Source organism: Notolepis coatsorum (assembly GCF_963971535.1).
Source record: "Notolepis coatsorum genome assembly, chromosome: 8".
NCBI lineage: Eukaryota > Metazoa > Chordata > Actinopteri > Aulopiformes > Paralepididae > Notolepis > Notolepis coatsorum.
In genome coordinates, this window is record NC_140172.1 from 133,326,710 (window position 1) to 133,340,614 (window position 13,905).

The following is a 13,905-nucleotide window of genomic DNA, read 5'->3' on the forward strand; positions in this document are numbered from 1 at the left end:
GCTGAGATTCATCACAAAGTCCTTACTCAGCACGGTACTTTGTATTCTCGGGTGGGATGGTCTGCCTTGTCCACCCGCAGACTCAACCATTGGCATATCCTTATTTATAAGGCTATCCTTGGACTGCTGCCAACTTACCTACAGATGTACATTCTCCAAAAAAGTATGGGCAGTTATGGTCTTCGTTCCCAGGGCTTATTTTTTACTAACTGTCCTTCAGGTCCGTACTGAACTGGGGAAAAAAGGCATTCAGATATGCAGCTCCCTCCACCTGGAATCAGCTACAAAACCACCTGAACTTGCATGAGCTGGTCTCACTAGTTGCTTTTAAAACCCTTCTAAGCGATATGGAATCCAGTACATCTGGCTGCAGATGTTTTGACTGACTTTAAATGGTTCTGTGAATTGTGAATTGTTTTAATTGCTATATGTTTGTTTTTTTAATTGTTTTCATCTGTAAATGTGAAATTGTAACTGTGCTGCTGCCTATCTTGGCCAGGACGCTCTTGTAAAAGAGATTTTTAATCTCAATGAGACTTTTTCCTGGTTAAATAAAGGTTAAAAAAAATTGTATGTGATGTGATGAACACTGCTACAGTATTTTCTGTGTCGTATAAACCCATGAGGGTCGGGCACTTTTTGTGCATGACACAAAAATAACATAATCAATCATTATTGCTCTGAGTCAAGACGGTTGCGGCAGATGCAAGGAGCCACTGAGTCAAGCAGGTCAGGAGGAGTGCATCACAAACTGCCATTAGTTGACCTTTTCCTGGTTCTCCAATGACCACAGAAACTCCCAATAGGCAACAATACAGGCACTGATGTGGTCAAGCTTTTTATCTCCTCTCATCAAAGAGTTCCACCACAACCAACGAATCACTTGTGAGGCGTGTCTAAGAAATGCTCTCTTGATCTCTTTGTCTCATTTTATTACACTCAACCAACATTCACGTTTCACTGTTGACTTAAAGATCCATTTGTGTCCCTTTGAAAGGTTGTAGTGCAATGTAGGCACACCCCTTCTTCATGTGTTCATTAGCTAACACTTTGTTAGTGTGGGAGTATGTCTATGTTCCCCGGGTCCTATGTTCCCCGGGTCCCATGTTCCCCGCTTGATTGATTGATTGATTGATTGATTGAAAATTTTAGACCACCAGCCCTGATTCTAAACTCTAACCTTAACCAACTTCGAAAGAGGGCCTAAGTTTAACCAGTTCGAAACAAGGCGGACATTAATAATTAATAAAATAATAAAAAATGTTCAATCAATTAATCAATCAAGCGGGGAACATAGGACCCGGGGAACATAGGGATGATCCCGTTAGTGTTCGTTAGCTAACTCTTCCTGTTAGCTTTGTTTATTAGCACACTTAATACACACTTAATATTATCGGTGTTCATTACTACACACACACTGTCCTGTTAGCTGTTAGGGTGGCGTCGATTTGGAATCCAAGAGCAGAACACAAGCCACAGGAGAATGAGGCGGTTTAGGGTGTTTAATGAGACACCCGGCAGGTGACAAGGCAGGTAGTGAGGGAGTACAGGTGAGTGAGGTGTGTCCATGAGATCCCGGGCCTCGTCCAGGCTGGTGAAGTCCACGGGTGGGGGCAGGTGTGCGATCCTACACACAGAAGAACAGGGTTAGAACGAGACAGCTACAGAGGTCACGACATACACTATACATATACATATATATATATATATATATATATATATATATATATATATATATATATATATATATATATATATATATATATATATATATATATATATATATATATATATATATATATATATATATATATATATATATATATATATATATATATATATATATATATATATATATATATATATATATATATATATATATATATATATAGTATGGAAGGTTCAGATAGAGTCCTAGTACCAAGACAGGTGAAACAACACTCGGACGAGGAGTGGCAGGGGTGCAGGCCTCTTATCCTGGCTCGGTGATGATGAGATGAGTCTCAGGTGTGTAGACCGGCCCAGGTAGACAGAGTGGTGGAAACAGGATATAAGGGCGTGAATGAATGAATGAATGAATGAATGAATGAATGAATGAATGAATGAATGAATGAATGAAAACTTTATTTAACAGATTGCAGAATGGGTACAATACAGTACGGCTCAATACACACAATCACACAATTGTTAAGGGGATGCAGACCTGAGAAAGACGTTTGTCTTGTTTCCATCAGGGTCCCCCATTTTCAATTCATATAGACATTTATGACATACACAACATACATGACATTTATGACATAGGGACATATAGGTATTTAGTACTGATACATTTGTGACATAAACGGTATTCAAATATACAGTACTGTTACCCCTAGATCCTGACAGAGTATATACATATGATGGGGAGGGGACTGTACATTAGGAGGGGGTGGGTGGGTGGGAGAGAAATATACATACGGCGGGGAGGGAATATATACATGCGGTGGGGAGGAGACTGTCTATTAGGAGGTGGTGGGGGTTTTGGGCATTTACGGTGGCCAGTTTCGAATTGCAGCCTCCCGTAGGTGCTCTTTAAGAGCAGTTTTGAATGTGGGTAGGGATTCACATTCCTTTACAGCTTTGGGTAGGGCGTTCCACATTGATGTGGCATAATTGCGAAACGTGTTTAGTCCCTTGTTTGAGCCGAATCTGGGTTTAACATGATTTGTTGAGCTTCCTCTGGTGTAGTGGTTGTGGTATTCACTGACCTTTGGGAAGTATTTTGACATGTACATGGGTACCTTAGTCGTATAGTGTATCTTGTAGACCAGGCCCATTGCAAGTTGCTGTACTCTGTCGTCTACTCTAAGCCATCCTAGGTTGTCAAAGTGGGCTGTAACAGGACCCCCCCCCCCTCTCCAGGCTTGCAATGCCAGGGTTGTTACGGTGGAAATCCCGGATGAGGGTGGGGTCCAGGATCAGCTGACGGGAGACCCAGCTGCGCTCAGAATTTCATAAGGACGACACCATCCTGAAGAGGTGTGGCTCCCTCTAGTGGCCACCGTGCACCAAACCTAGTCCCTTGTTTGAGCCGAATCTGGGTTGAACGTGATTTGTGGAACTCCCTCTGGTGTTGCGGTCGTGTGCAGTGGTGCTTGGTGGCCACTAGAGGGAGCCTTACCTCTGCAGATGAGAGTCCACGGCTAAAGAGAAATTCCACCAAACTGTTGTTTTCAGATTAGTAATAATATATATATTCTAGTGAGGTGAGCTGTTCATACCTGCTTCTCTTGACATCATCATTAGAACTTACAGCCAGTTATAGTGATCAGGATCATTAGAACCTACAGCCAGCTATAGTGACATCATCATTAGAACATACAGCCAGCTATAGTGACATCATCATTACTCACTTTAGATACTTTAACACACTTTATATTTATTGGTAAAGAGATTTGCACTACAATTCATACCTCATTGCACCTTACCCTAAGTTTGTACCTCATCCCATTTCTGCATTGTACTGTAACTCACTGTTACTCTTTTTTTTACTCTGTATTGTATATTGTATGTACTGTATATTGACTGAACACTTTTTGTTGACATACTTTTGACTTTCTATTTTTATACTTTTTATCTATTTTTATCTAGCACACTCCCCAGAAGCTCATACGGAAAAAAAGCATTTTGTGGAAAAGTATTCTGTATTTTACTATGACATCTAATAAAGAAACTTGAAACTTGAGCTAACGGAACGTAGGCCAAATGCGTCCACATTTTTATAGGATTCTATCACATTTTCATAACAATAGCACCCTGCGCCGTTTTCATTGAGGTTTCTTACAAATTAACGATGCTTTGTGTTGTCCTTTATATGTATATTTATATATATTTATACGTATACAGCGCCGCCCCAAACCCATTCTAGAGATTCCCACTTTTTGCTGGGAGTGGGGCGTGGCCGTATTTGGTCCCAGACAATAAGAGTGGCTGCAATTGGTCACCGTGACGTTATATACATCATCATTAGAACCTTTTCAGTCGGACTAACATGACCTCTGGGTATCAGAGTGTTGGACGTCCCGTGATGATGACCGGGAGGATGCGACCCTCTGTGCACCGCCCCTTTGCCTCAAATAGATCCGCCATCAGCTCTATTTTTTATCTTTCAAAATGTTCAGTTGCTATTGCATGCACGTATCCGTGTTTCATTACACTTATGAGTGCATGCTTACCAACTGTTTTTGCCTGTTTTATTGCAACACTACTATCACCGACATCTAAGAAGGGAGATCCCCCCCTTGAACGGCCCTTCTAAGGTTTCTCTCCTCCACATTGCCTGTGGTGCATTTTTTCCTATTGCTAGGTTTTAGTGAGTTTTTCCTTACCTTCGCGCGGGGTATGTCTGGGAGTGTTGCATTTATTTAAATTCTTTTTGACTTTATTGTGTTTTTGTTTTGTTCTTGATTTATTGTGATGTTTCTTCTTGACTTGTTTAAAGAAGACGTGTCCGGCCCATGGGGACATTAACGTGTGTTGTCGGGCCTCACAAATAAATCTGATTTGATTTGATTTATGTAGACTATAGGCTGTAGGCCTACTCTACTCTGAAGTTACATCTGACTGACGATCAGTACACATGTAGGCTATAGGCTGTAGGCCTACTCTACTCTGAAGTTACATCTGACTGAAGATCAGTACACATGTAGGCTATAGGCTGTAGGCCTACTCTACTCTGAAGTTACATCTGACTGACGATCAGTACACATGTAGGCTATAGGCTGTAGGCCTACTCTACTCTGAAGTAAAAGAACATATAATATAATATAACATATAATATAATATCTGAAAACAAAACACTCCCAGCCTGGTCAGAAGTTCCCCTGCTGTGAAAGCAGAGTCCTTCAACAATCCAACGCATGACTAATTATCATAACAAAGAGACAATGGATATTTGAGGATCCCTAGACCACAATCCCAGACCAATCAGGCTCCGGTACCTGAGATGGAGTCCCAAGAGAATCCACTGGCCTCCGAGTCTGGACTCCCAAGACAGTAATAATAATAATAATAATAATAATAATAATAACTTTATTTGTATAGCACCTTTCATACAGGGGATTGCAGTTCAACGTGCTTTACACCAGTAAGAAATAAGACATTGAATCAGTGTAAAACAAGCAGCAAGAGCAAAGTTTAAAGTGGGATAAAATAATGCAGATATATTAATCAGATCATATCAGAACCTCACGTTCCAATAGGCTTCTGTAATCTGTTATAAAACAGGATAAAGGTTATAGTATATGCACCCAGCGGATAGTGGGGTGTAGAGATAAAAGTAAAAATAAGTAAAATGAGCAGACATATAAAATCACAGTTTTTCACATTAGGATCTAACATCCCAACAGGCCACCTTGTTTATGGTTTGATTCAGTTTTAGTAGAATAGAAAAGACATGAATGATGAAATGAGCACATAAAGTGCAGACATACTATAAAATCACAGTTTTTTACAGTGCAATAAAATTGTTCTGGATTACTGTTTAACAGTTTAAAGTCGTCATTACCTTCTCTGTTTGGTATCCACAGTTTAAAACTTGACAGTCTTCCCTCCTATTTTATACCCACTTTGACCCTTCGAACTTCCCACTCAGGGCAAACCTCCCTCTCAGGGTGCAGTTCCCTCTGTCAGGGTGCAGTTCTAGGCCTGGGTCCTACACCATTTTAAAGTCTGACAGTCTTTCTTGCTTGATACCCACACCGTTTAATACCCGACAGTTTTGAACCTGTAATAAAAAGCAATAGACAGAGTAAAATAGTGCAGTGCAATAAAAATAATAATAAATAATAAAGACACCCCAGATTGATTGATTGAATGAAAGTTTTATTAACAGATTGCAGAATGGGTACAATACAGTACGGCTCAATACACACAAGCGTTAAGGGGATGCAGACAAGAGAAAGACTTTCGTCTTGTTTACATCAGGGTCCCCCATTTTCAATTCATAATGCATTGTAAGTAAGGGTGCAACTTGCTCCGTGCAATCCATTCTTTGTGGATTTAGCCCCAAGACTGTGAAGCCTTTCACATTTCCGGCTCACGGTCCTTAACCCTATCTGTGGGAAAACAGTAATTGACTAGTACGGATGTGCAGCCTCGGATATATAAAATAAAAGAGAATAAAAACATAAAAACATGGGGAATAAAACAGGCGCCCCCAAAAGTGGCAATTTATTTTACTTGAACTTGAGGACTGCATACTTTTTTTGCAAACCAAAATACTATACTTTATACTTATAACACATGCATGAGCCAGGTCTCTTTTGAAAGATGACATTCTGAAGTTTCTGATAAATAAAGATAATAAAGAGAATTCACTTTTAGTGCTAATGAAATAGAGTAACATAGGTCTGAACTTGAGTTGTAGAAGTAGAATATCAAAAAAAAATTGTATGGCTGAAAAAACCATAGCCTGAAGTATTGTATATATAATATGTAAAAATAGGGAAACAATGTCCAGGCACGCACTCCAGGTTTTTCCAAATTTATTGGCAGCCTGTAATCATGACGTTTCGGTGTGAACACACCTTCTTCAGAATGGCTTGCATGCCATTCTGAAGAAGGTGTGTTCACACCGAAACGTCATGATTCGCTCATCCCCACGTCGGGTACCATTGGAAAGCCATAGCCTACTCATGGGTTACAACCCTGTCCAATAATTTTTGAGATCGCCAAATGATTGACGGAGGTAGAGGCTCGGGAGTCGGGAGTGGTATTTGAACAAATTAAAAGTCTGCCGCTTACTTCGACGCACGCCTCACATATCGGCATGTAACTCGAGAACCGCTGAACTGATGGATCTTCTGGAAGATCTTCTTATGACTCTTTCTGGTGACCTCTAATAGACCTGCATCTGATGATCGCAGTGTTCTGGCGGCTGTGTATGTTATTAGAGAGTCAGCAATGTAGCTGGATCCTTGTCCATTTAGAGCTTTGTATGTGAGGAGAAGCACCTTAAAATCAATTCTAAAAGTTACAGGAAGCCAGTGTAGAGTAGCTAAGACAGGACTAATGTGTTCCCTCCTTTTGGTATTAGTTAGTAGTCTAGCTGCAGAGTTTTGAATGAGCTGGAGTCTTTCAGTCGTTTTCTTGGTGGAAACTCCACTGGCCTCTGAGAGTCTGGACTCCACTGACTGAGCTGCTTTGTGAGTATAGCTGTGACAGCTTTACCCTGAGAGAGCCTCTCTCTCTCTCTCTCTCTCTCTCTCTCTCTCTCTCTCTCTCTCTCTCTCTCTCTCTCTCTCTCTCTCTCTCTCTCTCTCTCTCCTCTCTCTCTCAGCTCTTTCACCCAGTCCTCTCTACCTTCTCTCTCTCTCTATCTCTCTCCCTCCCTCTCTCTCTCCCCCCCCCCCTCTCTCAGCTCTTTCACCCAGTCCCCTTCTCTCTCTCTCTCTCTCTCTCTCTCTCTCTCTCTCTCTCTCTCTCTCTCTCTCTCTCTCTCTCTCTCTCTCTCTCTCTCTCTCTCTCTCTCTCTCTCTCTCTCTCTCTCTCTCTCTCCCTCTCCCCCCTCTCTCCCCCCTCTCTCGCAGCTCTGCGCACCACACCACCACAATACCCAGAGCGCGTAGCGGCGGACGGACGGAACCACACATCGAGCTGCAGGATTTTCCTAAGTTTGGACTATAATGAGAAGAAGATGTCTGTGAACGAGGTGTTTGTGTTCCGACCCTTCAAGCTGATCGCGCTGCTGTGCGTGTTCCTGGCCCTGTGTCTGGACCTGGTCGCGGTGCTGAGTCCCGCCTGGGTCACGGCGGAGCGCTTCTGTCTGTCCCTGTGGGAGTCCTGCACCCGCTCCCAGACCGAGGAGTCCGGCTGGGACTGCTTCTCCACCCTCACTTCAGGTGAACAAAACACGCGCTTGTTACGTCTTTAGAAGACCAGGCGTTACAGCGCTTTGTTTATAAACTTCTTTGAACCCGTTATAATAACGAAAACCGAGAATCAACGTTGGTGGAAAAAAGTTCTACATCAGTATCGACTACTGTAATCTGATCTGATCTCCCTGTGGATGGAGAGGTTTTTGCACGACATCATAGGCATGCTGGGCACAAAATCACTAGTTTCAACTAAACTGTGGTGTGTGAGTGTGTGTGTGTGGGTGACTTTAATAGCGTATAAAAGTCAAGCACGGGTGAATATAAAGACACACAGGTGGACCTGAGGGACCTGAGGCGAGCAGGACAGTGTTGGTTGTTGTTTACGACCCGCTGCTTTGGGTTTACAGCAACCTGGCAACAGTTAACACGTGTGTGTGTGTGTGTGTGTGTGTGTGTGTGTGTGTGTGTGTTTGTGGAGGGGTGGGGGCTATAATATATGTTTTGGGTGTAAGTTAGTCTTTTTGTCCAGGCTCCATGACTGGATGTTTTGTGTGCGTGTTAGGGTTTGTGTGTTAGTGTTTCTATGGTGTGTGTGTGTGTGTGTGTGTTCTTTTGCGTCACGTGTGGGCCTATTATACACTTGTATGCATTAGTGGTCGACCGATATGGGTCTTTCAATAGGGCCACCGATATTTACAGAGCAGACGATTTAATGATACAATGATAATTATTTTTGTGACTCAGTCATGTGTTAATTTTATATTGATTCAGTTATATCAATAACGGTGTTGTAAGTGATATTTCTTGTTAAAATAAGTGTTAAATAGCTCTACATTCCAACAGCCATCACTGATATAGAGTGTCTGGTCAGTAACATGGGTCTCCCAGTCCCTCCACTCTGCAGTAAACAGCCATCACTGATATAGAGTGTCTGGTCAGTAACATGGGTCTCCCAGTCCCTCCACTTTGCAGTAAACAGCCATCACTGATATAGAGTGTCTGGTCAGTAACATTGGTCTCCCAGTCCTTCTGCTCTGCAGTAAACACTAAATAAACTTCCTGGTATTTTGTTCCCATTTGATCCAATGAGGAGAGAGAACGCCACACTGCAAAAATGGTCTGACCAAAATAAATCATAAAAAATAAATCTTGCCTAGATTACTTTACTTGTTACAAACACATATTTGCTAGTTTACCATTTTTGCAGTGTCCTGTCACTCTCCTGATTGGATAAAGTGGGAACAGGATACCAGGAAGTGTATTTAGTATTTACTGCAAAGCAGAGGGACTGAGAGACACATGTTACTGACCAGACACTCTGTATCAGTGATGGCTGTTTACTGCAGAGTGGAGGGACTGGATGTTACTGACCACTGACCAGACACTCTATATCAGTGATGTCTGTTTACTGCAGAGTGGAGGGGAGACCCATGTTACTGACCTGACACTATATCAGTGATGACTGTTGGAATGTACTCACAAGCTATAATTTTAACATGTAGACCAGTTATTTTAACAAACACATACCACGTACAACACCTTTAATAAATGTGTCACAAACACTCTTTCTTCTTCAGTGGATCTGAACTAATTTAATTTGTTAGTTACTAAGAATAAATTAGTTTGAATATGGCCACCGGTGATGTCATCAGTGATGTTGAATCCTTGTGTTGTGTTAATTACAGCTCAATGAAATGATAAGGTAACAGTCCCTATAAGACAAGGTGTTGTGTTAATTACAGCTCAATGAGATGATAAGGTAACAGTCCCTATAAGACAAGGTGTTGTGTTAATTACAGCTCAATGAGATGATAAGGTAACAGTCAATATAAGACAAGGTGTTGTGTTAATTACAGCTCAATGAGATGATAAGGTAACAGTCCCTATAAGACAAGGTGTTGTGTTAATTACAGCTCAATGAGATGATAAGGTAACAGTCCCTATAAGACAAGGTGTTGTGTTAATTACAGCTCAATGAGATGATAAGGTAACAGTCAATATAAGACAAGGTGTTGTGTTAATTACAGCTCAATGAGATGATAAGGTAACAGACACTCTTACACAGAGCTGCCTGTACGTCACACAGCCTGAAAAACACTCAACACAGAGAGCTATCAGTATCAGTAGTTATCAGAAAAGTAAACAGATGTGTTCATCATCGTTTCCACGGAGAAGGTTAATAAACAAGACAACACAGACGCAGAGAAGTGAAATAATGAAACTTTTAAAACTTGGGTTCTCATTTGTAAAGTAGACTATAGCCTCTTAACACATTGTGCGCCAACAACGAGTATACTCGTTATTGCCCGCCAATCGTTGTGCGCCAACAACAAGGGAACTCGTTTTTGGGATCAATATTAAAAAAAAATTCGCCATGGCATTCATAATTCATCCAGCCTCCCTCCGGGATGCAGCTGGACCCTGGTCTGATATTGCAACGCCTCAATACCGCCGCCTGGTGGATTTTGGGCGAGTTACACTCCACGCCAAACCGGAAGTGGCGCTCGGTGCATCGGGGAAAATCCTCTGCCAGAGATATATTGTAACGTGGGTCTAGTAGATACACACTCGAGTGCATTGGATCGCTTTCGAAACGCAAGAATCAATATGATTTCGGCGTTTATTGCGTCATACAAATCTAGCAGATCGACATCGAATAATTGGAATTTTTTTCCTCCAGACTCATCGGTGAACGGTAAGAGGAATCTAACGTTGTTTTCAGCTCGATTGTTTATTTATTTCACTGCAATCCATCTGATCAACGTATCAACCCATACTAAAAAAAGCCGCTACTGACAATCAAGGAATTATAAACAACCCCCCCCGCCTTTCCTTCATGTATGATGAAGAATAATGTATACCGATCATATACATTTGAATTTTTTATATAGTGTGTATAGGAACAACACAGCAATCGATAATGTATCATATGTGTCGGGGCCTATAACTTGCGTTTTAGGAATTACTGCTATACAGTCTAAAAACATACTTATATTCACGAGGGTACTAACACGACAATGTATGAATGGAAAAATATAACGTTCCCACATCCGGAACGATAGATAACCGATGTTCAATGGGCCATAGTAATGTCGATATAGCTATATATAGCCCTGCAAAGAAGGTGAGCCACTCCATAGGCTTACAGCGCTGGCAGAGAGGGCACAAAGATGGGCACAATGCCTGGCAGACAATGTGTTAACAGGCGCCCCAAAAGTGGCCAATTTAGTTTTAGTTTTTGAGGACTGCATACTTTTTTTACAAACCAAAATACTATACTTTATACTTATAGCATAAGCCTGGTCTCTTTTGAAAGATAAGATTCTGAAGTGTCAGAAACAATAAAGAACGATCACTTTTAGTGCTAATGAAATAGAGTAACATAGGTCTGAACTTGAGTTGTAGAAAAACGTGTTACTCACGTTTTTCTGTAGTAGTTGCAATATCCAGAAGTAGTATTTCCACCTATAGCCTGAAGTCTTATGTAGTACCTGTCCAAATTTCATAAGAATCCGTTCAGAAATTAGTGATTAGGATTGATCTTGGTAAACTGTATACAAAATAAAAAGCCCTGCAGGTTTCAGTTTTCTCATTGACTTCAATTCATTCAGCGTTTTTTCTCTCTGTGAAGTGTGACGTACAAGCGCAGGGAATCGCTGAACGGATTTTGACGCCTGGAACGGCAATTGACAGGCAACAAATAGGGCTTTAATTATATATATATATATTGTATTAAAAAAATATATGCACACCCGCTAGAGGTCGGCAAAGTGGCGCGTCGCGCCGGTGGGCAAATCCTCCTTAAGAGGATAAAGGAGGAACAGTTAATAGAAGAGTGTTTATTTAATATGATAAGAGAAAATAAGACCAGAATAAGAAGGACTGGTTAGTTTACTTCCTCTCAGTGGAATGCCATCCAACTCTATGTGTAGGAGTGATGACCTCTGTGTAGGAGTGATGACCTGTGTAGCAGTGATGACCTCTGTGTAGGAGTGATGACCTCTGTGTAGGAGTGATGACCTCTGTGTAGGAGTGATGACCTCTGTGTAGCAGTGATGACCTCTGTGTAGGCCTGCTCCCTGCTGCTGAGGAAGCCATCTATCAGGCGGTTTGGTCGACCAAGAACTAGGGATGCTCGATATTGGCTTTTTTACCGATACCGATATACCGATATTGTCCAACTCTTAATTTCCGATACCGATATCAACCGATATCAACCGATACCGATATATGCAGGGTTCCCCCCCCCCCCCCCCCCAAAAATTGAATAATTTCAGGTAATTAACATTACATATCTCTTGTTGTGGAATTAACACAACATTATGCATACTTTTGACAATAAATAAAATCTGAATTTGTTCTTGTTTGCTTGCCTGTGTAAATAAAGGTTATAGAAATGTAAAAATTAAATTAAAAAAAAAGTTTTTTGAAAACCTATACAGATATTTTCCGATATCACATTTTAATGCCGATATCGGCCGATAATATCGGTAGGCCGATAATATCGGACATCCCTACTGTTGCGAAGGATCAGATTAAACCGAATATATATATTTATTTATGGATATGTATTGAGTAGTATTTGTATATCGTATGATATCCCTTGTATATTCCTTGTACATATACACGGAATATCCCTTTAGCCTACTATAGCCCATAATAGTTCATTCTCTTATTGGACAAAAGGACCAGGCGCCAGGGGACCAGCCCCTGGCGTCAAGTTCAAAGGTACCGACGAGACATGTCCGTACTAGCCCCGGCTCCGCTCAGGGATACGGCTACCGAAATGAGAGTGGCACTATTTGTTCACCGTGCATATAAATATGGTGCAAGTAAATGTAGAAATCCCTTAGTCCCTTACCCTTCTACCCAACTTAGTAACAGAACGTGAAGCCTCACCCACGATACGACGTGCGGTGAAGTATGGCCTGTTTGGCCTTAGAATAGCATCGAGACCTCGTGCGAATTAATAACTGAATTGTCAGAGTTTGGCACTGTACCGTCGAGTGCGACGTATTTCTATTAAGTAATAATAGTCTATCGTGTATGGTGCATCGTGCGGTTAGAGTTCTAAAGTGACCAGCATCTCCAACGCTTCCTCGTGTTATCTAGAGTCTTATCTAGGCTGGGCCGACCACATGGCGCTTTCATCCGAGGAGATCTAGGCGAGGACCGAGGGACATGTACACTGGATTACCTACCCGACGACTGCTGAGCCCTATGCGGCTGGAATATATATTTGCTTTGGTACTGTGATTTGTGGAGCGGATAATCGCCGACGCCTGTGAGTGTTGGATTTACCCCCGAGAGGAGTCAAGTTGAGTCGGCGCTCAGAGAGACTGAGGTCGCCTAGCTTCTTCTTCATTGTGGAGCTACAGCCTACAAGAGAACCAAGGTGTATTCATCTGCGGATCAAGAGTCTATCGCACTGTCTTCTGTACTTGAAGTCTCCCTAGATATCGTTGACCAGACGGTCTACTACCGACGGCTCTCCTACCCCCCCTACCGGCTTACAACCGGGAGGACCCCTTCCAGAATATCCCGCTATATCATTAAGTGTACCATAGATCTAATTCCCTAAGAGCCAGGTTGTATACTTGCTTCCTGCGTAACCAGAGATTGGACATTCAGTGTTGATTTGCCTACGAGTACTCATTTGCCTTACAAGTGCATTCAAATCATAAATGTAATAGTAAATATCATATGTACCTTTTGCTATATTAAATATTTGATTATTACCTTTGTCTGGAACCGATTTCATTGTGGAAAGTGTTCATCATATTTAGATATCGTGTACTGTATGGCCAGTAGTTAAAGTACATAAAGCGGTAGTGGTTTAATGATACCATACTTATCAATACAGTCAGGGAATTGTACCCCTCAGTTACAATTGGTCCTTCGAGCCGGAGGGTAATTAGTGTAATATTAATATAGTGGTATTAATATTGAAATGGCCTATGATGAACACTCCACGAAACGGTCCTCCTAAAGTAGAACGCCCGCAGCGTAGACGGCAGCCACCTCAGTACTTAGAGGATTACGCTGCCAG

The 13,905-nt window shown here is 41.7% G+C and overlaps 1 protein-coding gene across 1 annotated transcript in view; it reads left to right on the top strand.

Moving 5' to 3' along the window:
* Positions 1–7,595: 7,595 nt before the first annotated feature.
* Positions 7,596–13,905, top strand: part of LOC311232805 (transmembrane protein 47-like) — a 57,353-nt gene continuing 51,043 nt past the window's right edge. The window contains exon 1 of the mRNA XM_084319608.1: positions 7,596–7,880. Coding sequence (XP_084175734.1) covers positions 7,676–7,880 — 205 coding nt within the window. The 5' untranslated portion in view covers positions 7,596–7,675. The remainder of the gene's footprint in view (positions 7,881–13,905) is intronic.